Below are 27876 nucleotides of genomic sequence, written 5' to 3'. Positions count from 1 at the left end.
TACAGCGATAGGGGGGGCAGTGTTACAGCAAGTGGTGAATCAGTGTTAAAGTGAAGCGTGTGGGGTGAATCATTATCTAAGGTGCACTATGGACAGTGCATCGACTGATTGCATCACTGCCTGATTTGGCAATATGAGGGCCCAGGAACGCAGAAGGCAGTTCCATCACAGGCTCCAACCTCCTGTCCATCAAGGACATCTCTGTGAGGCTCTGCCTGGAGCAGGCAGCCGACACCATAAAGGACCCCCATCACCCCTGGTCACAAGCTCTTCTCACTGCTCCCTTCCGGCAGCCTGAAGACCAGCCCCTCTCGATTTCCAGAACAATTTGCGGCAGGTACGTGACAATAAATTCTGATTCAGGTATCGCGTCCAGCCCACCTTCCACCCTCCCCTTTGCGCTTCTGCGCAAGGTTGGGACCTACCAGGGTTCCTCGGACCTTCCTCCTCTACGGGGTTCACTGCTTTCTCTTTCACCGCTTTGTCCACCTTCTTCCCCATATTCCGCGCTCTGGGAACGGAAACACAAGTGCAAATTCAAAAATAAAAAAATGGCGGTGCAGCCGCCGGGCCTGCCGTAACAGACCTGTGGGGAGCGGAGACACAGTGCTTCCCCGCGGAGTCCAAACACCCAGTCCGACTGCTGTCAGTCTGTTAAAGGAGCCGACAGTGATTTATTTTCAAATCCTGGGCCCAAGATGGAGGCGCTTGGGTTCAGCAGCGGCCACCAGGGGTTGCGGAATCCAGGGTAGCGGACGACTGGCGCGGGGCACCAGAAAATGGGGAGGCCACCGCGCGCTCGAGAAGGAAAAGCAGAGGAGACAACACCATGGGACAATGACCACGGTGGCTGACCAGCGAGGGGCTCTGCGGCTGACCGACACAGGGGCTGCGAGTTGCTGGCGACTGCAGTCAAGGGGCTCGCACCTGGCTGTGGACTGCTGGAGAATGGCTGAAGGGGTGCTGGGCATCGGAAGCAAGGTGCGAGAGGATGCAGAGGGCTTCCTGATCATGTTGGAGGTTCAGATCTGGAGTCGATGGATCGAACAGGAGTCTGTGCAGTTGCAGAAGCTGCAGGAGGGCTGGAGACGAATCCACGGTTGCTCAGTGACGCTGGGGGTGGGGGGGGACTCTTTTTGCTTCTCTTTCTCTGACTGTGAGGGGCAATTTCTTCCGATGGACAATCTTTGCCTGGCAGCGGCCTAAAGGAAATTTTATGTAATTACTTTTTCTGCTTTATTACACCACAATAAAAGAACTTTGAAAGGGGAAACTGGAGGGCCGGGAGACCCAGAATCAGGATTCGGAGAGTAGGACAGGCCCTTCGGCCCAGCTCGCCCTTGCTAGTATTCTGGGCTGGACCCACTTGGTACCACTACAGCACAAAACAGGCCATTGGTCCACCATGTTGTACCCAATCCACTATCAATAGAACCATGCAGCAATAGACCACCACACTGAAACAGGCCCTTTGGCCGATCTAGTCTGTGTCAAGCTATTATTCTGTCTGGTACTACACCCTCCCATACATGAACCCATCCAAATTTTTCACAAATGTCAAAAATCGAGCCTGCATTCACCACTTCAGCTGGCAACTCGTTCCACATACCCAGCGTGAAGAAGTTCCCTTCACAAATTTCCTCTTTCACTCTTAACCAATGTCCTCTCAGTCTGACTTGCCCAACCTCAGTGGAAAAACCCTGCTTGCATTCCAAACCGTCCTGTATCTGATCCATATCTTTCAGAGTCCTGCTTCGCTAAATATCTGGCCAAGTGTCTGTTCGAGGCTGCAGTAATGGTGCTAGCGTTTTGTCTGGCTGCTCAATCCAGACTACCACCGTCAATAGAACAGTACAGTGCAGAAGCAGGCCCTTCGGCCCTTCCAGTCTGTGCTGAACTATTTTCCTGCCTACTCCAGTCTATAGCCGTCCATTCCCCTCCCAACATGTATTTTCCTAAATGTTAAAATTGAGCCCCGCATTCACCACTTCAGTTGACAGCTCGTTCCACACTTTGTGTAAAGAAGATCTCCTCCCCTGCCCCCCCAAAATGGGAGCAAAGTTAGCACAAAGCTATTATAGCATCAGCGATCAAGACTGGGGTTCAAATTCCGCACTCTCTGTTAGGAGTTTGTATGTTCTCCCCATCTGTGTGGGTTTTCCCCAGGGGCTCCGATTTTCTCCTACCATTCAAAACGTACCGGGGATTGTAGGTCAATTGGGAGTAATCGGAGAGCATGGGATTGAGGGCTGAAAGGGCCTGTTACCGTGCTGAATGTCTAGATTTAAATTTTAAAAAATTAAACTTCTCCATTTCACCCTTAACCCATGCTCTCTGGTTTGGATCTCAGCTATTGTAAGGGTTAAAATGCAAGATGCAAAGAAAGTCTGCAACTAACCAATGGATGTTGAAATAAATCATGCCATCTCCTAGTAATGTCTTGTTTCAAGGTTAGCTCTCTCTCTCTCTCTCTCTCACCCCCCTGCATTTTTGAGATAAGACAGTTAATATTGAATTTTCTTTTGTTCTGCGAAGATGGAGGGCCTTGGGATAGACCGGAAACTTTTTAATCGACCATTTTAAGTATTTTCTAAGCATCATTTAAGCACATAAGAAAGTTGTAGTAACTGATAAAAGTCTTAATAAACCATGAAAAACTCAACTGAACTTTAGCATGGACTTTTCTTGAACGAGTCATAAGCAAGGACATTCCAATCTCTCCAAGTCATAATTCCTACCTACATTGACTGTCTATCACCCTCATAATTTTAAATACCTCTATCAAATCTCCCCTCATCCTCCAGGGAATAAAGTCCTAACCTATTTAATCTTTCCCTGTAACTCAGTTCAGTAACTGTAACTGAAGTCAGGAGAACGTGAACCAGTCCTCATCAAGGGCTCAGTAGTGGAGAGGATCAAGAACTTCAACTGCCTGGGAGTCAACATCTCTGAGGATCTGTCCTGGGGCCTCCATGCCGGTGCAATCACAAGGAAGGCTAGCCAGCGGCTGTACTTTGTGAGGTGTTTGAGGAGATTCAGTATGTCGCCAAAGACTCACAAAAACTTCTACAGGTGAACCATGGAGAACATTCTGGCTGGTTGCATCACTGTCTGTCACGGAGGTGCCAACACTCAGCACAAAAACAAAACTCCAGAGGGTTGCTAACTGCGACATCACAGTCACCAGACTTCACTCCATTGAGAATATCTATAAGAGACGTTAAGAAAGCAGCCTCAAAGTCACGTGATGGAGTAGTGGCCGGTAGGGGAACTCCAGCCCTCTCCAGTAAAGTTAAAAAAAGATAGAGAAAAAGCAAAGGCACAAACTTAAAAACCAAAACAAAGTGAAAGTAAAAGTGTGAAGAAAACGGCAGCGAAGAAAGAAAAACCAAAAACAACGGGAAGAAAAGAAGAAGGAAAGATGTCGGAAGAAGAAGGTGAAGGCCTTACCTGTCCGAAGAGGCCCGCCGCGGAGAGAGAGGCCCGCTCCCACAGGTCAGTGGAGGTCCCGGGCTCGGGACTACAAAAATGGCTCAAAGAGCCGAGTAAAAGTGCGCAACCGCGCATGCGCGATGCGCATGAAAAAAAACACACTGACGGGAGGGGGGAACAGCTGCAGAGTCGATCTCCACAGCTGAGAGAGACACCTACAGCACAGCAGCAGGTGCAGAACACAGACAATAACGACAACAAGAAAGAAGAGGGTAAAAAGAAAACAAGGAAACAACAGATGGTCAACCCAGAGGAAGAAGAAGAAGAACAGAAAGAAGTGGAAGAAGAAGAGAAAAGCAAGACAATGGATGTATCTTTTTTTAAAGAATATATGGAATCAGTGAAAGAATGGCAATTACAAAAATTTCATGAGATAAAAAGAAGAATTAAGAATGCAGAAGAAAGAATGAATAAAATGGAAATGGCCATATCAGAATTGGCAAAAAGAGTGGAAAATATGGAAAAACGAGAAACATTTGTAGATATGGAAGTAAAAGACTTAAAAGAGAAATTAGAAGAATCTAATAAAAAAGCTAAAGAGGCACAGGAGCTGTTAGCTCAGAAGATAGATATAATAGAAAACTATAATAGAAGAAATAATATAAAGATAGTGGGCCTTAAGGAAGATGAAGAAGGCAAGAATATGAGAGAATTTATAAAAGATTGGATCCCCAGGGTCCTGGGAAGACCAGAATTACAGGAAGAAATGGAAATAGAGAGGGCACATAGAACTTTAGCCCCAAAACCACAACCGCAGCAAAAACCAAGATCCATTTTAGTAAAATTCTTAAGATATACAACAAGAGAAAATATATCGGAGAAAGCAATTAAGAAAGTAAGAGAGGACAAAAAGCCACTGGAATATAAAGGTCAAAAAATTTTTTTCTATCCAGACATAAGTTTTGAACTCCTGAAGAAGAGGAAGGAGTTCAATACAGCGAAAACGATCTTATGGAAAAAAGGATATAAATTTATGTTAAGGTACCCAGCGGTACTTAAAATAATTATTCCAGGGCAACAAAACAGACTATTCTCGGATCCAGAGGAAGCAAGGAAATTTGCAGAACAACTACAAAACAAGCAGAGAGATGAAGACATGTAATAAGAGTAAAAAAGACCACGATCTATATATATGTGTGTAAAGGGGTATATGTGTATATATATATATATATATATATATATATGTATATATATATATATGTGTGTATATATATATATATGTATATATATATATATATGTGTATATATATATATATGTATATATATATATATATGTGTATATATATATATATATATATATGTATATATATATATATATATATGTGTGCATACATGAATGTATCCTTATTTAGAGGAAAATATATAGAGTATAGACAAGAATTAATAAGGGAGGGAAATGGAATAGAGGGAATAAGGAGGGAATTAAAAGAGTGACCTTTGTTACATATGAAAATTGAAATCCTTTCTGGGGGGGGCTGGGTGGGGAGGAGTTACGGTCACTGCAAAATCAGCTGACTTTTTGCGAGTGAATTCACAAATCCAAATGGAGAGGGGAGATGTGGTTGTCCGACAAGGGATAAAGGACAACTCAGGAGGGGGAGGGGAGAATGGGGTTAAAGAAGTTTTAAATAGGAGAATAGGGAAAATGTTTGATGTTTTAGAAATGTTGTCTTATAAAGTGTTCAAAACAAGAAAGCTGAAATGGATAAGAAAGAAAGGTAATGATGGAGAAACGGAAAGGGAAGATAAACAAAGTATAAAATGGCTACGCTGAACTATATGACTTTAAATATTAACGGAATACATAACCAAATTAAAAGGAAGAAACTGCTAAATTTACTGAAAAAAGAAAAAATTGATATAGCATTTGTGCAAGAAACACATTTAACTGAATTGGAGCACAAGAAATTAAAGAGAGATTGGGTAGGACACGTAACAGCAGCGTCGTATAATTCAAAAGCAAGATGAGTAGCTATATTAATTAGTAAAAATGTGCCAATTAAAATAGAAGAGGAAATAATAGATCCAGCAGGGAGATATGTAATGATAAAATGTCAGATATTTTCGGAGTTTTGGAATCTACTCAATGTATATTCACCTAACGAAGAAGATCAAAAGTTTATGCAAGGTATTTTTTTGAAGATAGCAGATACGCAAGGGAACATATTAATAGGAGGGGATTTCAACCTGAATTTGGATTCAAATATGGACAAAACTGGGAAAAAAATTAACAGAAAGAACAAAGTAACCAAATTTATAATTAAATCGATGGAAGAAATGCAACTTTTGGATATATGGAGGAAACAACACCCAAAGGAAAAGGAATATTCATATTACTCGGCTAGACATAAAACATACTCAAGAATAGACCTATTTTTGTTATCAGCTCGTATGCAAGATAGAGTAAGAAAAACAGAATATAAAGCTAGAATATTATCGGACCATTCACCCTTAATATTGACAATAAAGTTAGAGGATATCCCTCCAAGAATGTATAGATGGAGATTAAACTCCATGTTACTCAAAAGGCAGGATTTTAGAGAATTCATTGAAAGACAAATTAAAATGTATTTTGAAATAAACACGGAATCAGTGAAAGATAAGTTTATACTATGGGATGCAATGAAAGCGTTCATTAGAGGGCAAATAATAAGTTATGTAACCAAGATGAAGAAGGACTATAATCAGGAAACAGAGCAGTTGGAAAGGGAAATAGTAAATATAGAAAAAGAATTAGCAATGAAGGAAGATACAACTAAAAGAAGAGAATTGACAGATAAAAAAATAAAATATGAAACACTACAAACATACAAGGTGGAGAAGAATATAATGAAGACAAAACAGAAATATTATGAACTAGGGGAAAAAATGCACAAAATTCTAGCATGGCAGCTTAAGACAGAACAAACTAAGAAAATGGTATTGGCATCAAGGAAAAAAGACAAACAAATCACATATAATCCAAAGGAGATCAAGGAAAACTTTAGAGAATTCTATGAACAATTATACCAAACTGAAAACGAAGGGAAAGAAGGGAAAATAGATGAATTTCTAACTAAAATTGAACTACCAAAACTACAAATAGAGGAACAAAATAAATTAACAGAACCATTTGGAATAGTAGAAATACAAGAGATTATAAAAAAAATTACCAAATAATAGAACACCAGGAGAGGATGGATTCCAATAGAATTCTATAAAACATTTAAAGATTTATTAATTCCTCCCCTCCTGGAAGTAATCAACCAGATTGATAAAACACAAAGCTTACCAGATTCATGTCTTCTTCTTCTTTGGCTTGGCTTCGCGGACGAAGATTTATGGAGGGGGTAAAATGTCCACGTCAGCTGCAGGCTCGTTTGTGGCTGACAAGTCCGATGCGGGACAGGCAGACACGATTGCAGCGGTTGCAAGGGAAAATTGGTTGGTTGGGGTTGGGTGTTGGGTTTTTCCTCCTTTTCCTCCTTAGCTAAACTATTAGCAAACAGATTAGCAGAGTATGTACCGAAAATGGTAAATCTAGACCAAACTGGATTTATTTAAAAAAGACGAACAACAGACAATATTTGTAAATTTATTAACTTAATTCATGCAGTAGAAGGGAGTAAAGCGCCAACAGTAGCAGTTGCTTTAGACGCAGAGAAGGCCTTTGTCAGAGTAGAATGGAATTATTTATTCAAAGTATTGCAAAAATTCAGTTTACCAGAGAATAGTTTAGCTATTATCTTATAATCTGTGTTAAGTAAAGATATTGGTCTATATGACACTGGTGTGAGTGGATCTTTCCCTTGCTTTAGTATTACTGTAATTATTGCTGTTTTACATGAATCTGGTAAGCTTTGTGTTTTATCAATCTGGTTGATTACTTCCAGGAGGGGAGGAATTAATAAACTGCCAAAATGTTTGGCCTGGAAGTCAGCCTGAAGAAAACTGAGGTCCTCCATCAGCCAGCTCCCCACCATGATTACCAGCCCCCCCCACATCTCCATCGGGCACACAAAACTCAAAACGGTCAACCAGTTTACCTATCTCGGCTGCACCATATTAATTGGATTAAAGCATTATATAAGGGACCATTGGCAAAGCAATTTAACTTAAGCAGGTCTACACGGCAGGGTTGCCTACTATCACCTTTATTGTTCGCGTTAGCTATAGAACCACTAGCAGAATTGATAAGAACAGAAAATAATATAAAAGGGATAAAAATAAAAGACAAGGAATATAAAATCAGTTTATTTGTGGATGATGTTATAGTATACTTAACAGAACCAGAACTATCAATAAAAGAATTATATAAGAAATTGAAGGAATATGGAGAAGGGTCGGGTTACAAGATTAACGTAAATAAAAGTGAAGCAATGCCTATGAATAATGCGGATTTCTCAAAATTTAAGAAGGAATCACCATTCAGATGGCAAATGCAAGCAATAAGATACCTAGGTATACAAATAAATAAAAATCTCAGCCAACTATATAAACTCAATTATTATCCACTAATGAAAAAATTACAGGACGATTTAGAGCATTGGAAATATTTACCACTAACACTAATAGGAAGGATAAACTGTATTAAAATGAACATTTTTCCAAGGATATTATACCTATTTCAGGCATTGCCAATACACTTGACAGAGAAATTCTTCAAGGAGTTAAAGAAAATAATATGGAAATTTTTATGGAAAGGGGGGAAACCAAGGATAGCACTAGATAAATTAACAGAATGGTGTAAACAAGGAGGCTTACAACTGCCAAACTTTAAAAATTATTATAGAGTCACACAATTAAGATACCTATCAGATTTTTATCAAACAAGGGAAAAGCCAGATTGGACTAGATTAGAATTAGATAAAATAGGGGAAAAGATACCTTAACACATATTATATAAATGGGATGAAAAATTGGTACAACATAGAAGTTCTCCAGTATTACATCATCTACTCAATATTTGGAAGAAGGTTCATGTAGAAAGGAATAAAACAAATTATCAATTACCAAAACTAATATTGACGCAAAATAAGTTACTCCCTTTTACAATAGATAACCTTTCCTTTAGAGAATGGGAGAAAAAAGGGATCAAAAGAATAGAAAATTGTTTTTCAGGAAATAGATTATTATCCTTTGAACAAATGAAAGATAAATACAATATCACTCAAGATACAGTGCTGGCATATCACCAATTGAGATCCTACTTGAAGGACAAATTAGGAAGTAGTCTGAGGTTACCAGAGGGAAGTAACTTTGAATATGTGATTACAGATACAATGATAATCAAAAGATTTATAACAAATATGTATATTAAACTGCAAGAAAAGGAGAATGAGGAAACAAATGGTAAAACTAAATGAAAATGGGAACAAGATTTAAATATAAAGATAAAAAAGGAAACATGGGAGAAGTTATGTTCTGGAACGATGAGAAATACAATAAATACGAGGTTGCGTATGATACAATATAACTGGATACACAGGCTATACATTACACCTCAAAAGTTAAATAAATGGGACCCAACAGTATCTGATAGATGTTTTCGATGTAAAAAAAGAAATGGGAACAACAATTCATGCAATCTGGACATGTGAGAAAGTAGAAAAATTTTGGGAAGATCTAAACCAAATATTAAATAAAATTACAGAAAACAATATACCAAAGAATCCAGAGATCTTCCTCCTAAGTAACATAAAAAACAAAGAATTTGGAATTGATTTGGATGGTGCACAAAAAAGATTTGTTAAGATAGCTCTAGCCGTAGCAAAAAAATGTATTATGTCAACCTGGAAATTGGAAGATAATTTGAAAATACAACAATGGTATATAGAAATGAATAAATGTATTCCATTAGAAAAAATAACATATAGTTTAAGAAATAATATTGAAATATTCGAACAAATATGGGAGCCTTACATTAAATACAATAGCGAAAACCTACCAGGGACAATCATTACCTAAGTTAACGGAAGGAAAAGGAAATGAAAAGAATGGACTCAGTAGAATTTCTGGTGCATTTTTATTGAATGACAACATTGTCTGACTAGTTTAATGTATCCTAGATTTTATACCTTAAATGGACGGGAGGGGGGAGGTAGGGAGGGTGGGATGGGAGGAGGGAGGGGGGAGGGGAGAAAATGGCACTGTATATGTGTGAAAAGGAAAAAATGTGTACCATGGTTAATGTGATTTATGGTGTGAAAAATAAAAAAATTTTAAAAAAAAGAAAGCAGCCTCAATCCTCAAGGACCCCCACCACCCAGGCCATGTATCTTCACACTGCTATATCAGGAAGGAAGGACAGGAGGCTGAAGATGAACACCCAGCGGCTCAAGAACAGCTTCTTTCCCTCCACCAGCAGATTCCTGAATGAACAATGAACACCAGACACTGCCTGACATTGACTTATTCTTCCACTATTTTTATTTATTTTGTGAGGTGGTTTTTATATAAATGTTTGCTCCTTTTGATGCTGCTGCAATACAACAAATTACATGACACGTTCATGGCAATAAATTCTGAAATCCAGGCAACATCCCAGTAAATCTCTGCACTCTTTCAATCTTATTGATATATTTCCTGCAGTTAGGTGACTAAATACTGCAATAAACCTGCCCCACAGGCCTTTCTTGAATCTTTCCCCTACTCTTAAACATTCTTGAGTTTGAGAATCACATAACCCTGGGGGGGAAAGGCTGAGAAAATTCACTTTAGATTTAGATTTCAGACACGACATCACATGCAACCTTAAAATTCTTTTTACTGCAGACGCAGTGGAATTACCCTTATTGGCAGTGCAAGAATAATCTGTACTCAATGTTCACATGTAAACAAGTAAAGAAATGTAAACAGGCTGACTGTGCAATTCAGAGAAAAAAAACAAAATCACTGAAGTGCTAAAGTACGAGTTCTTAAATAGGTCCCTGATTGAATCTGTCGTCGAGGAGTCTGACGGTGGAGGGGTAGCAGCCGTTCCTGAACCTGGTGGGCCGAGTCTTATGGCACCTACACCTCTTTTCTGATGGCAGCAACGAGAACAGTGCCTGTGCTGAGTGGGGAGGATCCTTGACAATTGCTGCTGCTCTCCAATGGCAGCGTTCCCCGTAGACGTTCTCACTGGTGGGGGAGGATTTTGCCTGTGATGTCCTGGGCTGTGTCCACTACCTTTTGCAGGTCTTTACACTTAGGGATATTGGTGTCCCCGTACCAGACCGTCGGCGCTCTTTCCACCATACCTCTGTGGAAATTTACCAGGGTTTCCGCAAACCCCAGAGGAAGTCGAGGCACTGACGTGCTTTCTTCAAGATGTCATTTGTGTGTTGGGTCCAGGAACGATCCTCCAAGACTCCCAAGAACTTGAATGTGCTCACCCTCTCCCCCCAATGGTCACTGGACTTTATAAACCACAGCGAGATCACTTCCTCAACATCCTGCGCTGAGGGTAATAATAAAGACCCAACCTATCCAACCTCAGCCCCTTCAATCCCAGCAACGCATTGGTGGATGCCCTCTGCACCCCTTCCATCCTGTTAATATCCTTACTTGTAGCTGGGTATCCAGAACTGGCACAATAATCGGAGTGAGATGAATCTATTTGTCTCAACTCCTTCAACCTACGATGTTGTGCTGACCTATGTAAACCTGCTACACAATAGCCTGACCCCCTCCCTCCCTCAAAATTCATAACTCTCTATATCCACATGCCTGTCTAAGGGTCTTTTGAATATTCCCTATTGTACCATCCCCTGCAACGTATTCCAGGCACCCACCACTCAATAAGAAAAAAAAACTTATCCCTGTTGTCTCCCCTGAACTCTTCTTCCCTCACCTTCAACCAATGTCCTCTGTATTTGTTGATGTTGCACTAGAAAAAAAGGGCTGGCTGTCCACTGTATCTAAGCCCCTCACAACCCTTATAGACCTCTCATCCTTCTTCAAGAAGAAAGCCCAAGGTCTGCGAACATTGACACTTTCTCCCATGCAGGCAACATCCTGGTAAATCTCCTCTGCTCTCCCTACCCAGCTTCCTGTGATGAGGCGACTGGAACTGAACACAATGTGTGGTCTGACCAGAGTTTTATAGAGCTGCATCATCACCTCACGACTCTTCAACTCCATCCACCGACTAATGAAGGCTTCTTCCTGTGCGGCGACCTTGAGGCATCTACTGTGACCAATGAAGGTCACCAAGCCAACTGCTGCCTTGCCACCCTGACTATCTGAGCTGCCAGCTTCAGATCAGTGCACCTACAAAGCCCCCATCTCTCTTGATCTGCAACACTCTCTGGGGCTCCACCCAGCACATGCACAGTCTAACACAGAAAACCCTTCCTCCACTCCATCCACTGCATCTGCACCACCTCGGAAGAACAGCCGACATATTGAAAGACCCGTCCCACTTGCCCAGCCCTACTCTCTTTGTGGTAATATGTAATTACACCACTAGGTCACCAGGGGTCATCCCGGTGACCTTGTATATAAAGCAGTCCAGAGCTCCAATCTAGCCTTCCAGGTTTGTCTTGCAGAGATGACAGTGTACATATTAGTTTATTAAAGCTGTCTTATACTCGCACTGCTGTTATGGTTATTGTCAGTATAATTTAATAAACTAATATGATAGCTACTAGGATTGAAGCTGCTTCTGCTCCAACACGCATTCCCGACCACCTGGAGACTCTTCCTGAGGAATGGAATCTGGGGATGACTAGCACACACTTTGTCCAAGGACAGAGACGGCAAGGAACCGCTGTACTGGAATCGTGGTGGAATGCAGGGAAGACCACTGAAGTACGATAGGGCAGGTAAGAAATGGCCAAGAGCCCTGCCTGCCCATGGGTTCGCCGGTACAGGTGCAGCCAACCTTAAACCCTGGTCCAATCAGAAAGGGGCCACTACAAGTGTGGGTGGAAGGATCTCCACAAGTCGTGCTCCTAATCGCCACGTATGTGCAGAATTCCCAACCACTCCAGAGCCAGGGAAAGCAGACACTGCTACCGTCACTCTCCCTGCAGCAGTTTCCCCAGTACCGCGGAGACCTGATGCTACTGCTGGGATCCCCCCCACCCAAGCCCACTGCAAATGTCCCAAAGCCAGAGACTCAGCCAACAGCCCCAAGCACCCAGGTTACTCCTCCAGCAGACACAAGCCCCCGGAGGCTCTACCGGCAGCTCCCAGTACCCCAAGGTCCACCCTTGCTACACCTAAGGGACCAGAGACTGCAGTTTAGCCATGTGCTGCGACCAGACAGGGAGGAGCTCGACCCCAGAAATCCCAGAGCCAGCACACACTTCGGCCGCTGGCAGAGATGCTTTCTGAATTATGTGGAGGGTGCTGAGGCATCGGATAAATAGCTATTAATGCTGCTGTTAGCCCAGCTGGGAGACCACCCTTACTCCCTTATACAGGATGTCAGGTCCTACCAAGAGGCAATGAACATTTTACAGAGGCATTACAGTAAGGGGCATACAGAACTCCATTCCCAGTACAGACTCATGACCAGGTCACAAGTAGGGGAGACTGCCAGAGACTTTATACTCTCTCTACTAATATGTACACTAAGAGGTCTTGTCTCTCTGCAAGACAAACCTGGAAGGCTAGACTGGAGCTCTGGACTGCTTTATATACAAGGTCACCGGGATGACCCCTGGTGACCTAGTGGTGTAATTACATATCACCGGATTCTTCACACCCCCGCCCCCCGCCCCCCCCCCCGCCGCCCCCCCACCCCGCGCGGCCCCCCCCCCCCGCCCCCGCGCGGCCCCCCCCCCCCCCCGCGCGGCCCCCCCCCCCCCCGCCCCCGCGCGGCCCCCCCCCCCCCCCCCCGCCCCCGCGCGGCCCCCCCCCCCCCCCCGCCCCCGCGCGGCCCCCCCCCCCCCCGCCCCCGGTTGGGTGTTAGATTCCGGAGCGTGAGCCCACTCTTCGCTAGTTTAAAGGGCATCTACATTCCCGTCGTCATCAGATTCCTGAATGACCCACATCCTCTGCTCTGTTCTAATGTCTAACGGGTGGGGTGCATCAGTTTTTGGGGGTGGGGGCAAGGTGTTGTCCAAGGAGGGGGGTCTGGAAGGGAAGTGGGTTGTCGGTCGGGGGTATGTGGGTATTGTGGGGAAGGGAGGAGTTGAGGGTGTGTCACCTGGTGAGGGTGTAGGCCCTTGTGAGGGGAGGTGGAGGTCCCAGAGGTGGAGTGGGTCGGGGGGGGCGGTGTAGGTAATTGAGGGAAGGATGTATGGGTTCCAGAGGAAGTAGGGGGGGGGGGGTTGGGATCTCAGAGAAGGGGGTTGGTCCCAAGGGAGAGGTGTTGGTCTGGGAGGGTTGTGGGGTCTCGTGGGAGGGGTGTGGGGGTCCCAGGTGGTGGTGGGGGGTAGTGGGGTGAAGAAGTACCGCCACCGTTTACCTGCTTCTTTCGTTTATGTGGCTCCCCTGACAACGGTGCAGCAGCCAGAACCGGAAATGCAGTTCCTGTTGACAGACACCTCCTTCCAGCCAATCATTACCGAGAACGGCCCATCCAATTAGAGGCCACGGCCGAGTTCGAGTCCCGCCCCCCGGTGCATTCCCTCATGTGGGCCACAGGTGGTGGATGGAGAGACCAAGGTAATTGTGGGCGGAGCTTAGAGGGGCAGGGCAGGGAGGGATGGGCGGGGAGGGGAGGGGCTAGGAGGGGAGGAGGGAAGGGCGAGAAGGGAGGAGCTAGGAGGGGAGGGGCGGGGTGGGTGAGGAGGGACTAGGAGGGGCGGGGTGGGTGAGGAGGGACTAGGAGGGGCGGGGTGGGTGAGGAGGGACTAGGAGGGGCGGGGTGGGTGAGGAGGGACTAGGAGGGGCGGGGTGGGTGAGGAGGGACTAGGAGGGGTGGGGCAGGGTGGGGCGGGAAGGAAGTGGGTGAGGAGGGTAGGGTGGTGAGGAGGGTAGGGTGGTGAGGAGGGTAGGGTGGTGAGGAGGGTAGGGTGGTGAGGAGGGTAGGGTGGTGAGGAGGGTAGGGTGGTGAGGAGGGTAGGGAGGGAGGGAGGGGCTGGGAGGGCCAAGTTGGGATGTGGCAGGGAGGGGAGGGAATGAGGGCTCGGTGAAGGTGAGGGGTGGCGTAGCTAGGTGAGGTGTGAGGGGGAGGGTAGGGAGGGGGAGGTGAGGTGAGGTCATGGTAGATTGGGGTGGGGTCGTTGTGGGGAAGGGAGGGGGAGGGGTTGGGTGGCATCAGGGAAGCAGGTCCTTCAATACAGCTTGGTGGCGGACTGTAGCTGGGTGCTCCCACAGTGCTGAGCTCCCTTCTCACCATCCACCCCCTCCCCACCACTCCTCCCACTGCACTCCCTCCTCACCTCCCTTCCCACAGCGATCCCTCCTCACCCCTTCCTCACAGCACATTTCCTCCACTCAGCCCTCCTTCTTCCGTCCCTCCAGCAGTGCTCCCTCCTCACCGTCCCACAGCACTCTCTCCTGACACCCAATCCCACAGTGCTCCCTCCTCACCAGCCCTCCCTCCCTCACTGCCACCCCCACAGTACTCCTTCCTCACTGCCACTCCCACAGAGTTCCCTCCTTACCGTTCCCTCCCTCATCACCATCCCTTCCCTCCTCACTGCCCCTCCAGCAGTGCTCCCTCTGCACTGTCTCAGAACACAACCTCAGTGGGCCAAGAAGCCTCCTGCTATCCCATTCTGCCGTGACATGGACTGGCTATACTGGGGAGAGCATTCTGACCAGTTGCAATGCACAGGACAGGAAAAGGTGACAGATGGTTGTTAACTCTGCCAATGCAATCACTGGTACCAGATTTCACTCCATCGAAGTGGTGCCTCAAGAAAGCAGCCTCTTTCCTCATGGACCCTCACCTCCCTCTTCACTCTGCTACCATCGGGAAGGAGGTTCAGGAGCCTGAAGTCGATCCCAAGTGGCACAAGGCTTCTTCCCCCTCTGCCATCAGATTCCTGAAAGGACAATGAATCACAGACACCACCCCCTCTCTCTTGTTTTGCACTAATTTTCTTTTAAATGAAATTTATAGCAATTTGTGCCGCAAAACAAAAATTTTTGCAACATGTTCAGTGGGGCTACGGTCACTGTAGAGAAATGGATCAGAGGTCAACCCACAGGACCATAAGAGTGGCAGAGAGGATCTCTGGAGTCTCCCTCCTCTCTCCTCCCCATCAATGTAATTGACCGGGATCGTGGTCTGTAGAGGGCACGCAAAATCATCGAGGACCCCTTCCACCCCATGCACAGCTTCTCCTGTCAGGGGAAGAGATCCAGGAGGATCAGAACCAGTACCGCCAGGCTGAGGAACAGCTTCTTCCCACGGGCGGCGAGAATGCTGGATAACCAAAGGAACTGCTCGCACTGACCCTCCAAGACCCTCATATTCACGACACTATTGATTGATTTGTATATCTGTACACATTACATCTCTGATTTATCTGAAATGGTCGGGACCAGGTCTATTTCAGATAAACAGTATTTTTAGAGAATTGGTCATTTTTTAAAAACAGCAGTGGTAAATCATTTGTAACAGTGTTTAAACAACCACGTGTGAAGGCTTTTCAAGTGTTTAATTTTCACCATAAAAAAACCAACCTGAACAAAATAAATCTAACACCAAAACCTCGAAATTTAACCTGCGACATCAATTCGGTACCGGAAAAAAATTCCGGATAACTGAGCATTTCTGAAATCCTCAGTTACCCAAAAAACATTTTCAGAGCCGACTGGACGTCACCTCCGGGTCCGAAAACTTTCGGATAAATGAAGATTTCGGATAATCAGGGTTTTACTGTACTTGTCCTGAGTATGTATGTGTGTTGTGGCCTGGTTGTGTGCCTGCGTGTTTTGCACCGTGGTCTAGAGAACGCTGTTTTGTCGGGTTGTCTTGGTGCTATCAGATTTCAATGAACCTAACCTGATTCTGCATTGAACGGGCCCTGTAGGATGTCCATGCACCCCCCAGGGGGCAGTGCCGATGGCTGGTTCTGGAGAAATGGAGCAGTGGTGAGCTCAGAAGCGACACTGCTCTGAGTCACCTCTGCAGACCAGCCCGTGTTTACCTCCATGGTAACCAAGGACCAATGAGCTCTCCAGCCTCTCCGTCCGAGGTGCCCTTGGTTAGGCTCCTGCCACCAACTGGGTGACCCGTTTAATTCTTGCAGGAAATCCAGTGTTAAAAAGGGCAAAAGGGACAACTTTCCAGCTCTTAACCTGCCTCCTGGGGCCTGTGGCTCTGAGGAGGCAGACAAAGAGATGGCAGATGAACTACATGGTTGGAAAGTGTCCAGTCATACACTTTGGCAGAAGAAATAGATGGGCAGGCTTTTATTTAGATGGAGAGATCATTAAAAATTCGGAGGTCAGAATCAGAATTAAATCTATCTTACGACATTACTATAAAAAATAATACTGGACGAAAAGTCAGGCAGTGTCTTTGATTCATTGATCATTCAGGAATCTGGTGGCGGAGGGGAAGAAGCTGTCCTTGTGCCGCTGGGTGCTCATCTTCAGGCTCCTGGACCATTTTCCCCATTGGTATCAGTGGGGTGGGGGTCTTTGAGGATAGAGGCTACTTTTTTTAAAACACCGCCTCATGTCAATGTCCTCGAGGGAGTGAAGTCTGGTGCCTGTGATGTTGCAGGCTGAGTTAATGACCCTCTGGAGTTTATTCTTGTCCTGAGAGTTGGCGTCTCTGTACCAGGCAGTGATGCAACCAGCCAGAATGCTCTCCACGGTCGACCTGTAGAAGTTTATGAGGGTCTCCGGTGACAGATCGAATCTCCTCAGACACTTCACAAAGTACAGCCGTTGGCAAGCCTTCTTTGTGATTACATCAACGTGGAGGCTCCAGGACAGGTCCTCGGAGACGTTGACCCCCAGGAATTTGATCCTCTTCTCCACTGAGCCCACGATAAAGATTGGGTCGTGTTCCCCTGACTTCCTCCTGGAGTCAACAGTCATCTCCTTGGTTTTGCTGGCGTTGAGCGCAAGCTTGTCGTGACACCACCCAATGAGCTGATCCATCTCCCTCCTGTTCGCTTCCTCGTTGCTGCTTCTGATTTTGCCGAAAACCACAGTGTCATCGGCAAACTTGTAGATAGCATTGGAATTGTGCCTGGCCACACAGTTGTGAGTAAAGCAGTGGGCTAAGCTCACGTCCCTGGGGCGCGCCCGTGTCGATGATCAATGAGGGGGAGACATTGTTTCCAGTTCGTACTGACTGTGGTCTTCCAACGAGGATGTCAAGGATCTGGGGGGGGGGGGGGGGGGGAAGGTGCGGGGATCTAGAGCTTGTAGCTCCTTGACCAGCACTGAGGGGATAATGGTATTGAAGGCCGAGCTGTAGTCAATGAAGAGCGGCCTTACATATGAATTGTTGTTTTCGAGGTGATCCAAAGCTGAGTGGAGAGCCCTTGATGAAGGGCTCGAACCTGAAGCGTTGGTTATCTTTGCTATATACTGTTGGACCTGCTGAGTTTCTCCAGCCTTGTGTTTTCACTTCAACCAAGGTGTCTGCAGACTTTTGTGTTTGACTTGAAGTACCAGGTACAGTTTTAGGCACTGTATTTGAGTCAAGATGTGCTGGCGTTGGAGAGGCATCTGGCATCAATTAATCCACTTGCTCATCCTGTCTCCGGTTTTTCCTGGAATTGCCTTGTTGTTACCTGGACTTCCTGTAGAGATCTGGATCACTGGCCTTAAATGCTCTCGATCTCACCCTCAGCAGGTTGCCAATCTTCTGATCCATCCCCGGCTTCTGGTCGGGGAACTCACTCGCCCGTGCAGGTCTTGATGAAATCAAATTGTGGGTAAAATGTTTGAGAACCACTGATTTTATTCGACCCTCATTGACTCGTTATGTGCACCTTTTCAGAACTCCAAAGGAAATGGGGCCAATGACATTTTATCTCAAGTAAAATATTTCAGTAACAATTGGGTCTAGAGCAGTGGTTCTCAACCTTCCCTTCCCACTCATATCCCACCTTAAGTAATCCCTTACTAATCGCAGATCACCGATGGCCTAGGGATTACTTAAGGTAGAATGTGAGTTTAGGGGGGCAGTTTGAAAACCATGGGTTTAGAGGGATATGGGGCCAAACTCAGGCAGGTGGGACCAGTGTGGGTGGAACATTTGGACAGATTAATGGATAGGATGGGTTTAGAGGGTTGTTGGCAGGTAGGTCCAGTGTGGGTGGGACATTTGGATGGATCCATGGATAGGTTGGGTTTAGAGGAATGTGGCCAGGTGGGACCAGTGTGGGTGCGACATTTGGATGGATCTGTGGATAGGACGGGTTTAGAGGGACATGGGCAGATGGGACCAATGTGGGTGAGACATTTGGATAGATCCATGGATAGGCCGGGTTTAGAGGGGTGTGAACAGGTGGGATAAGTGTGGGTGGGACATTTGGGTGGATCCATGAATAGGACAGGTTCAGAGGGTTGTGGGGAGGTGGGACCAGTGTGGGTGGGACATGTTGCCCGACTTGGGCAGCTTGGGCTGTAGGATGTCTAACTCCATGGTGGATAACTTTGTTTGTATTCACTTCACACAGCATCTGGCATCAATTAATCTACTCGCTCATCCTGTCTATAATTTCCATTTAATCCTCCCCGCAATCCTACCCACATTGGCACGGTGACCAAACATAAATATTACATTTTGTTCCCTCCCAGACTGTAAATTCCTGTAAACGCAGTGTAGACCCCTGTTGTAACCCACCAGATCTTGCCTGCCAACCAGAGAGGGATCTACTAACAATAAAACTCCCTACACTGGGCTGTGGTCATGTTGGACTGGGCAGGCTTTCAGATCTGTGGCACATTATTCAGGTCAGCACCTCAACACTATTAATTCAGGTTTTAATCAATGACACTCAACAGCAGATTCAATATTTTAAAGAATCCAGAGAGGTTAAAGGGAGTGGGGTTCGGGGTCCCGGGGAGTGTAAAGGGAGTGGGGAATAGGGTCCCAAGGAGTGTAAAGGGAGTGGGGAATAGGGTCCCAAGGAGTGTAAAGGGAGTGGGGAACGGGGTCCCAGGGAGTATAAGGAGAGTGGGGAATGGGGCCCCAGGGAGTATAAGGAGAGTGGGGAATGGGGCCCCAGGGAATATAAAGGGATTGGGGAATGGGGTCCCAGGGAGTGGGAAACAGGGTCCTGGGGAGTGTAAGGGGAGTGGGGAACGGAGTGTGCTGACACATCTAAGGAACTATGGGAGGTTGTCGAGGGGGAATGTTTGTCACATATCTGGTCTGCGGTTCTTGCTGCGAGGAGGCGACTTTGTAATTACCAAGGTTGAGGTGATCATATGAGCATCAGAAATAGGAGCTGGAGTTGGCCACTCTGCCCGTTGAGCCTGCTTCATCATTCAATGAGATCGTGGCTCTTTTCCATATCCCTTAATTCCCCAACTCTGTAAAAATCTATCCAACCTTGTCTTAAATATATTTACTGAGGGAACCACCACTGCTTCAACGGGCAGCAAATTTCAGATTCCTCACCCTCTGGTAAAAGCAGTTCCTCCTCATCTCCGACCTAAATCTACTCCCCTGGATCTTGAGGCTACGTCCCCTCGTTCTGGTCTCCCCTACTGATGGGAACAACTTACCGACCTCTATCTTATCTATGCCTTTCATAATTTTATACGTTTCTATAAAATCCCCTCTCCTTCTTCTGAATTCCAGCGAGTACAGTCCCAGACGACTCAATCTCTCTTCATAGGCCGATTTCCCCCCCCCCCCATCTCTGGTATCAACTTGGTGACCATCCTCTGCACCGCCTCCAAAGCCAGTCCATCCTCCCTCAAGTATGGAGACCAGAACTGCACGCAGTTCTCCAGATGTGGCCTCACCAGGACCTTGTCCAGTTGCAGCAGAATCTCCCTCCTCCTAAACTCAATCCCTCCAGCAATGAAGGCCAACGTTCATTTGCCTTCTTGATCACCCGCTGCACCTGCAAACCATCCTGGAGTTTGAGGAGGTTGGGAGGAATCTCCTCATGGTGGATCTAATGTACTGCAACACCCCACTCCACTGATCACTGTGTATACCTCCATCATCCAGAAGCTCCACCATTGTTTAGTGGTGGCACCATAACAGCCTTGCACTCAACTTTAACAAAACTAAGGAACTGATTGAGGACTTCAGGAAGGGGAGAAACCCGGAGAACATGAACTAGTCTTCACCAAGGGGGTCAGCAGCAGAAAGGGTTAAGAACTTCAAATTCCTGGGAGACAACATGTCCGAGGACCTGTCCTGGAGCCTCCAAATCATGAAGAAGGGCCGCCAGCGGCCACACATCGTGAGGAGTTTGAGGAGATTTGGTACGTCACCAAATTCCAGCAGGTGTGCTGCGGTGAGTGTTCAGACTGGTTGTATCGCTGCCTGGGACAGAGGTGTCAATGTGCAGGGCAGAAAAAAGACGACAGAGAATCGTGACCTCGGCCAGCGCCATCACGGGCCTTCACTCTATCAAGAATATCGACAAGAGACGGTGTCTCAAGAAAGCAGCTTCTATCCTCAAGGACCCCCACCACCCGGGCTGTCCCCTCTTCACACTGCCACCATCAGGAAGGAGGGGCAGGAACATGAAGATGAACACCCAGTGGTACAAAAGTAGCTCTTTCTGCCATCAGATTTCTGCACGGACATTGAACCACAGACACTCTCTTACAATGCAATTTATAGCAATATTTCCACCTGTAGCACAAATTTCACGATGTGTGGATAACAGTAAATTCTGATTCTACGCCTCAGCCAGGGACTTCAACTGCATCATCGATATGTCTGGATGATCCGTCAGTGCCGACAGCAGACTGGACGGCAACTCCAGCCTCCTGATGGACACGCAGCTGGGCCCCTGCAGGTGGAGCACGGTCACAGCCGCCTGGTCTCGATCGGGCACCTTCGATAGACTTCATCCTTGCGTCAAACGCTGTCATGATCAGGATCACGCCGGTGTTCTTCTCTGACCACCGCTACCTCCCTCTGCATCTCCCATCGCCTCCAGGGGGTCCAGAAGGCGGGCAGGGGAACGTGGAAGCTTGACGTGAATTTTCTGACCCAGAGAATGTAGAGGAACTTTTTTTTTTCTTTGGCTTGGCTTCGCGGACGAAGATTTATGGAGGGGTAAATGTCCACGTCAGCTGCAGGCTCGTTTGTGGCTGACAAGTCTGATGCGGGACAGGCAGACACGGTTGCAGCGGTTGCAGGGGAAAATTTGTTGGTTGGGGTTGGGTGTTGGGTTTTTCCTCCTTTGTCTTTTGTCAGTGAGGTGGGCTCTGCAGTCTTCTTCAAAGGAGGTTGCTGCCCGCCGAACTGTGAAGCGCCAAGATGCACGGTTTGAGGCGATATCAGCCCACTGGCGGTGGTCAATGTGGCAGGCACCAAGAGATTTCTTTAGGCAGTCCTTGTACCTCTTCTTTGATGCACTTCTGACACGATGGCCAGTGGAGAGCTCGCCATATAACATGATCTTGGGAAGGCGATGGTCCTCCATTCTGGAGACGTGACCTACCCAGCGCAGTTGGGTCTTCAACAGTGTGGATTCAATGCTGTCGGCCTCTGCCATCTTGAGTACTTCGATGTTAGGGATGAAGTCGCTCCAATGAATGTTGAGGATGGAGTGGAGACAACGCTGGTGGAAGCGTTCTAGGAGCCGTAGGTGATGCCGGTAGAGGACCCATGATTCGAACAGGAGTGTGGGTATGACAATGGCTCTGTATACGCTTATCTTTGTGAGGTTTTTCAGTTGGTTGTTTTTCCAGACTCTTTTGTGCAGTCTTCCAAAGGCGCTATTTGCCTTGCCGAGTCTGTTGTTTATCTCGTTGTCGATCCTTGCATCTGATGAAATGGTGCAGCCGAGATAGGTAAACTAGTTGACCGTTTTGAGTTTTGTGTGCCCCATGGAGATGTGGGGGGGCTGGTAGTCATGGTGGGGAGCTGGCTGATGGAGGACCTCAGTTTTCTTCAGGCTGACTTCCAGGCCAATCATTTTGGCAGTTTCCGCAAAACAGGACGTCAAGCGCTGAAGAGCTGGCTCTGAATGGGCAACTAAAGCGGCATCGTCTGCAAAGAGTAGTTCACGGACAGGTTGCTCTTGTGTCTTGGTGTGAGCTTGCAGGCGCCTCAGATTGAAGAGACTGCCATCTGTGCGGTACCGGATGTAAACAGCGTCTTCATTGTTGAGGACTTTCATGGCTTGTTTTTCCTGGAGGAAAAATCCTCTTCAGTGGATTGCAGTATGGTAGTCTTCAGCTGATCCCAGAGGGTTTCAGGGGACGAGTCCGTGAGGTGGATTGCATCCTTGAGCTTTGCTTTGAGGTTTGCCTGGAAGTTTCCTCTCACTTCGTCTGACTGCAGGTTTCCAACATTGAACCTCTTTCTGGGGGCTTTACTGTTCCTGGGCTTTGGCTTGAAGTGAAGGTTGAGCTTGCAGCGAACCAGCCAGTGGTCAGTGTGGCATTCCGCGTTGGGCATGACGCTGGTGTGGAGCACATCTCGTTTGTCTCTTTCTCGCACCAGGACGTAGTCCAGGAGGTGCCAGTGTTTGGATCGGGGATGCTTCCAGATAGTCTTAAGGCTGTCTCTCTGCTGAAAAAGGGTGTTTGTAATGACAAGCCGCTGTTCTGCGCAGAGCTCCAACAGGAGGCGCCCATTGTCGTTGCACTTGCCGACACCATGCTTGCTCAGGATTCCTGGCCAGGTTTTTGACTCTTTGCCGACACGAGCATTGAAGTCGCCAAGGATGACAACCTTGTCGACTGTAAGGGTGCGTTGAATGAGGTTGCACAGGTCAGTGTAGAACTTGTTCTTTTCTGCTGGTTCCGCCTGGAGGGTTGGAGCAGAGAACAAGACAGAGGGAACTGAACTGATGCCAGACTCCAGACCGACCTGCAGTGACTCCTCCTCAGTCACACCCTCGCAGACAGGCATCCAGAGGATCAGCAGATCCTTTTATGCCTGACTGTAGGACACTAGGGTTTCAGGAAGAAAGGACTCCCAAAGCTTTCTGTCCTCTATCATAGAGGTCTTAGATGACAGCAAGAGGGAATGTCTGGACCAGCCGATCACTCTGGACTCCATCCTTGAAAATTTCCGGAGCGATGGCCAACCGGCTGAGTTGTCCACCGCTCTGCGGGACTGGGTGGGCTCATGAAATATACAACACTCTGCTCCTGGCAGGAAGCATGTCAGAGTCCATGAAGAAGGGCATCTCAACTCCAAACAGGAGAAGGACACCAGGAATTGGAGACCCATGTCATCTTTAAACGTTGACTGCAAAGTCCTGTCCAAGGCCATCTCCAATCAAGTCGAGTGTGCCCTGGGGTAGGTGATCTACACAGACCAGACCTGCATGGTTCAGGCCAGGAAGATCTCCGACAGCTTCGAGCCACTCAGAGACATCTTTGCCTTTTGTCTGCCTGAAACTTGTCGGTCTCCCAGCACGTGGAGACCTCAGTGAGGGAAGGCTGCCAACCAACATTTTCCAGGCTGCAGGAGTCCGTGCTGAGGGACGCACTGGGGCTCAGTGCAACCAATGCAAGGGCACTTCAGGGAAGGACCCCAGTCTAGAGTCCTCCCACTACTGAGTATCAAGGGTCTGACACCGAGGGGATGGCCCTCGAACCAACAGGGGAGGGAGTTACGGCAGGTGCCATCGGGGTGGCAATGGTTTAAATTGAGAGTGTACATGAATGGATTGTATGGACGTGACAGTAAAGGGTGAAGATTCTTGGAATGGTTTTGTATTTTGCAAATAACACGAGACAACAAATTTTTTTGAAAGGTTTGCTTCCTCAAAAAGAATATTGGGGATTATGATCGACAACACAGAGATCATTTCAGATTTGCTGTATCCTGTAGGAAGTTGGAAAAACATTAAATTAGCATTTATTGAATTTAGGATGTTTAATCGCATAATGATGCTGACACATTGCATAAGTTCATCTGACATAAAAATGTTTTGCCGCTGATTTTCATTTGTTCCCAGCACCAGATGCATCGTGAAGAAAGCCTGTCAGCACATCTACTACTCAGGAGTTTGCAGAGGTTCGGTATGACACTAGCAAATTTCTACAGAGGTGTGGTGGAAAGTGGGCCAACCGTCTGCCTCACGGTCTGATATGAGGGCACCAATACCCCCGAGCATAAAGCCCTCCAAAAGGTCGTGGACATAGCCCAGGAATATCCCAGGCAAAACCCTCCCCACTATAGGGAATGCTGTCGTTGGAACAGGCTCTGGAAAGAGGTGTTGGCGCCACAAGACTCGCACCCACCAGGTTCAGGAACAGCTGCTACCCCCCCAACCCCTTCCACCATCAGACTCCTCAACAACAAACTCAATCAGGGAGCTCATTTACGGACTCTGACTTGTGCACTTTGTTGATTTTACTTTTGTTCTCTCTCGGTTTGTTGACATTCGTTATCTCTTTATGCTGAGTACAGTTTTTTTTGCACTACCAATTAGTGGTTATTCTGCCGCACTCCCAGGAAAAAGGAAACTCAGGGTCATATGCGGTGTCGTGCCTGTACTCGGACAATAAATCTGATCTGAAAACTTTCTCCATGCCCATCACTGACTCCACCAAGAACAGCAAGTGCGAATGCAGAAAATGAACATTCTTTCCTTCTTTTTATTAATCATAGGTAAACAATACACGAAGAGAATAGGTACATAATCAAAAAGGGAAAACATTGTATCACTCCACAATTAACAAACATGGTCCCATCTCCTCAAACTGAAATCTTCAAAAAGAAAGGAAATTTTTAAAATTATATAACAACTCCACCTAATTTATTTAAAAAAAAGAAAAATGACTGGGTAGCTGATCCTGAGAATTTATTCATAATAATCAATTGTCCAGTCTTCACCAACAAAGAGAGAAGAAATCAAATTAAATAGCGTCCAGAAAGGGAAATAATTCCACTCACTAAACTCGCGGGGACCTAATTTATAAAAGGTCGCCAAGTCTCTTCAAATTTGTCCGATGTATCTAATATGCAACTCCTAACTTTCTCTGAACGTAAACATGACATAATTTGAGAGAGCTGCTGAGCTCAAAGTAGGTGGATTAGAATCTTTCCATTTAAGCAGGATCATTCTTCTAGCCAACAACGTAGAAAAGGCCTGGTGTGTGGACATGGGAACAACGTAGAAAAGGCCTGGTGTGTGGACGGGGGAACAACGTAGAAAAGGCCTGGTGTGTGGACGTGGGGACAACGTAGAAAAGGCCTGGTGTGTGGACGTGGGAACAACGTAGAAAAGGCCTGGTGTGTGGACGGGGGAACAACGTAGAAAAGGCCTGGTGTGTGGACGGGGGAACAACGTAGAAAAGGCCTGGTGTGTGGACGGGGGAACAACGTAGAAAAGGCCTGGTGTGTGGACGGGGGAACAACGTAGAAAAGGCCTGGTGTGTGGACGGTGGAACAACGTAGAAAAGGCCTGGTGTGTGGACGGGGGAACAACGTAGAAAAGGCCTGGTGTGTGGACGGGGGAACAACGTAGAAAAGGCCTGGTGTGTGGACGGGGGAACAACGTAGAAAAGGCCTGGTGTGTGGACGGGGGAACAACGTAGAAAAGGCCTGGTGTGTGGACGGGGGAACAACGTAGAAAAGGCCTGGTGTGTGGACGGGGGAACAACGTAGAAAAGGCCTGGTGTGTGGACGGGGGAACAACGTAGAAAAGGCCTGGTGTGTGGACGGGGGAACAACGTAGAAAAGGCCTGGTGTGTGGACGGGGGAACAACGTAGAAAAGGCCTGGTGTGTGGACGGGGGAACAACGTAGAAAAGGCCTGGTGTGTGGACGGGGGAACAACGTAGAAAAGGCCTGGTGTGTGGACGGGGGAACAACGTAGAAAAGGCCTGGTGTGTGGACGGGGGAACAACGTAGAAAAGGCCTGGTGTGTGGACGGGGGAACAACGTAGAAAAGGCCTGGTGTGTGGACGGGGGAACAACGTAGAAAAGGCCTGGTGTGTGGACGTGGGAACCTGTCCCTCTTCTGGAACTGTAATTCCAAAAAGTGTGGTTGATGGGTTAGGCTGCCAACTAATATCCAGCGTGGCTGACGGAGTCCTAAAAATACCACTGCAGCATCGGGCATGGACCAAAACATACAAGTTGGAGAAGCCACTTCTGATTTACATCTATCACAAATAGGAGTAACGTTAGAAGAAATGCGGGCCAATTCACCGGATGAGCCACTTTAATGTGACTTGGGTATTTTATTAGATAATTGTTCAAAAGACTTCAAGCTACCGTCTACAAGCAAATCTGAAAAATAAACTATTCCTTTAATTTTCCAAAAAAGAGGCTTGATCAATTATTGATGTTGAAAAATATAATTAAGAGAAATGGTGCTTGGATAAAAATGAATTTTCAATGACAGGTTGCTGGTTTTGTACGCTTGTAGTAGGCTTTAAAAAACTGACAGAAAATCTCAAAAATAGGTTATATCTAAAAAAACCTGGAAAGTGATAGGAAAATATTAAGGTGATTTCCACGATCAGTGCCCAGAACTTCATACCACATGCCCAAAAGCGTTCAGGAAGGAAAATTCTTTGTAATTTATTGTGAATAAAGTCTATTTTTGGGGAATAAAATACTATCCCTCACCGCGGAATGGGGTCTATTCTGCTTCTCACTGGGAGTCTGGACTCTCCCCCACCCAAGGGTGCTCTCACTAGGAATGACTGGTTTCTCTCCTTCCACACCTAAGCGTGCAAACCATAAATGGGTGCCAATCCTCACTGGATGTCAGGATTTCCCCCCCCCCAAGGGTACTGCCCCCCCCATGGGAGCCAGGTCCATCCCTCGCCCAAAGATGTTCTTCCCTCACTGCCTCACTGGGTGGATGCGTCCGTTCCTCGTGCGGATGACTGGCCGCCACCCAAGGGCGTAGCTCCTCTGGGTGGCAATGTCCCACCCCAGGATGCAGTCCCTTGTTGGGCAGGGGTCCCTCCACCCACCCCCCCCCCCAAGGGTGCTACCTAGGCTGGGGACTCGAACCGGGTGTCCTCCTTCCCCCTCTCCAATGCAGTGTTAATCCCCAGGGAGCTCAGTCTCAAAGGATTCCATGGCCTGAACTGAACCCCACTTCTGCCCGTGGATTCATTCAACCTGCCCCCCCCCCCCCCCACCCTCGCCGTCTGCCTAAGGTCCCCCTTCTCTTCGTACCACTGCTGGAGGAGAGGGATCTCGCCAACACATAGCCGGTTGAGAAGGCATTTTTTGAAGTGTGTTTTCAGTCTGTTGAAAAGAGCAGGAGATTCCAATTCAAACAATCGTTTCCTTCTGTGCTACTTGGCACACACATCTGTGGTAGAAATGAGTCACTGGCACAGCACAGACTCACAATATGGACTCCCACACGCCACAAATGTAATTCCAGTCTCCTTTCACTCTCTCTCTCTCTTCCGCCCTTCTCTC

General features: G+C 46.8%; 1 protein-coding gene and 1 long non-coding RNA gene across 7 annotated transcripts in view; one reads left to right on the top strand and one right to left on the bottom strand.

The window, feature by feature from the left end:
- Positions 1-13968, bottom strand: part of LOC138764428 (solute carrier family 25 member 44-like) — a 198276-nt gene extending 184308 nt beyond the window's left edge. For 4 of the 6 annotated variants that reach the window (XM_069940346.1, XM_069940348.1, XM_069940350.1 and 1 more), the window contains exons 1-3: positions 13871-13968; positions 928-1202; positions 426-511 (exon numbers count right to left, since the gene is read on the bottom strand). In XM_069940346.1, coding sequence (XP_069796447.1) covers positions 426-511; positions 928-1013 — 172 coding nt within the window. In that variant the 5' untranslated portion in view covers positions 1014-1202; positions 13871-13968. Of the gene's footprint in view, positions 1-425; positions 512-927; positions 1203-6763; positions 6967-13870 lie in introns of those variants that run through there. The other 2 variants (XM_069940347.1, XM_069940349.1) reach the window with 2 other exon arrangements.
- LOC138764429 (uncharacterized) lies at positions 149-25011 on the top strand. Its single transcript, XR_011358160.1, has 4 exons — positions 149-337; positions 11501-11659; positions 13912-14070; positions 24441-25011. It is a non-coding gene; the product is annotated as an uncharacterized lncRNA (long non-coding RNA).
- Positions 25012-27876: the final 2865 nt, after the last annotated feature.

The sequence above is a fragment of the Narcine bancroftii genome, chromosome 5 (assembly GCF_036971445.1).
Source record: "Narcine bancroftii isolate sNarBan1 chromosome 5, sNarBan1.hap1, whole genome shotgun sequence".
NCBI classification, from domain to species: domain Eukaryota; kingdom Metazoa; phylum Chordata; class Chondrichthyes; order Torpediniformes; family Narcinidae; genus Narcine; species Narcine bancroftii.
The sequence above is the reverse complement of the archived record's forward strand: the minus strand, read 5'-3'. Positions and strand labels throughout refer to the sequence as shown.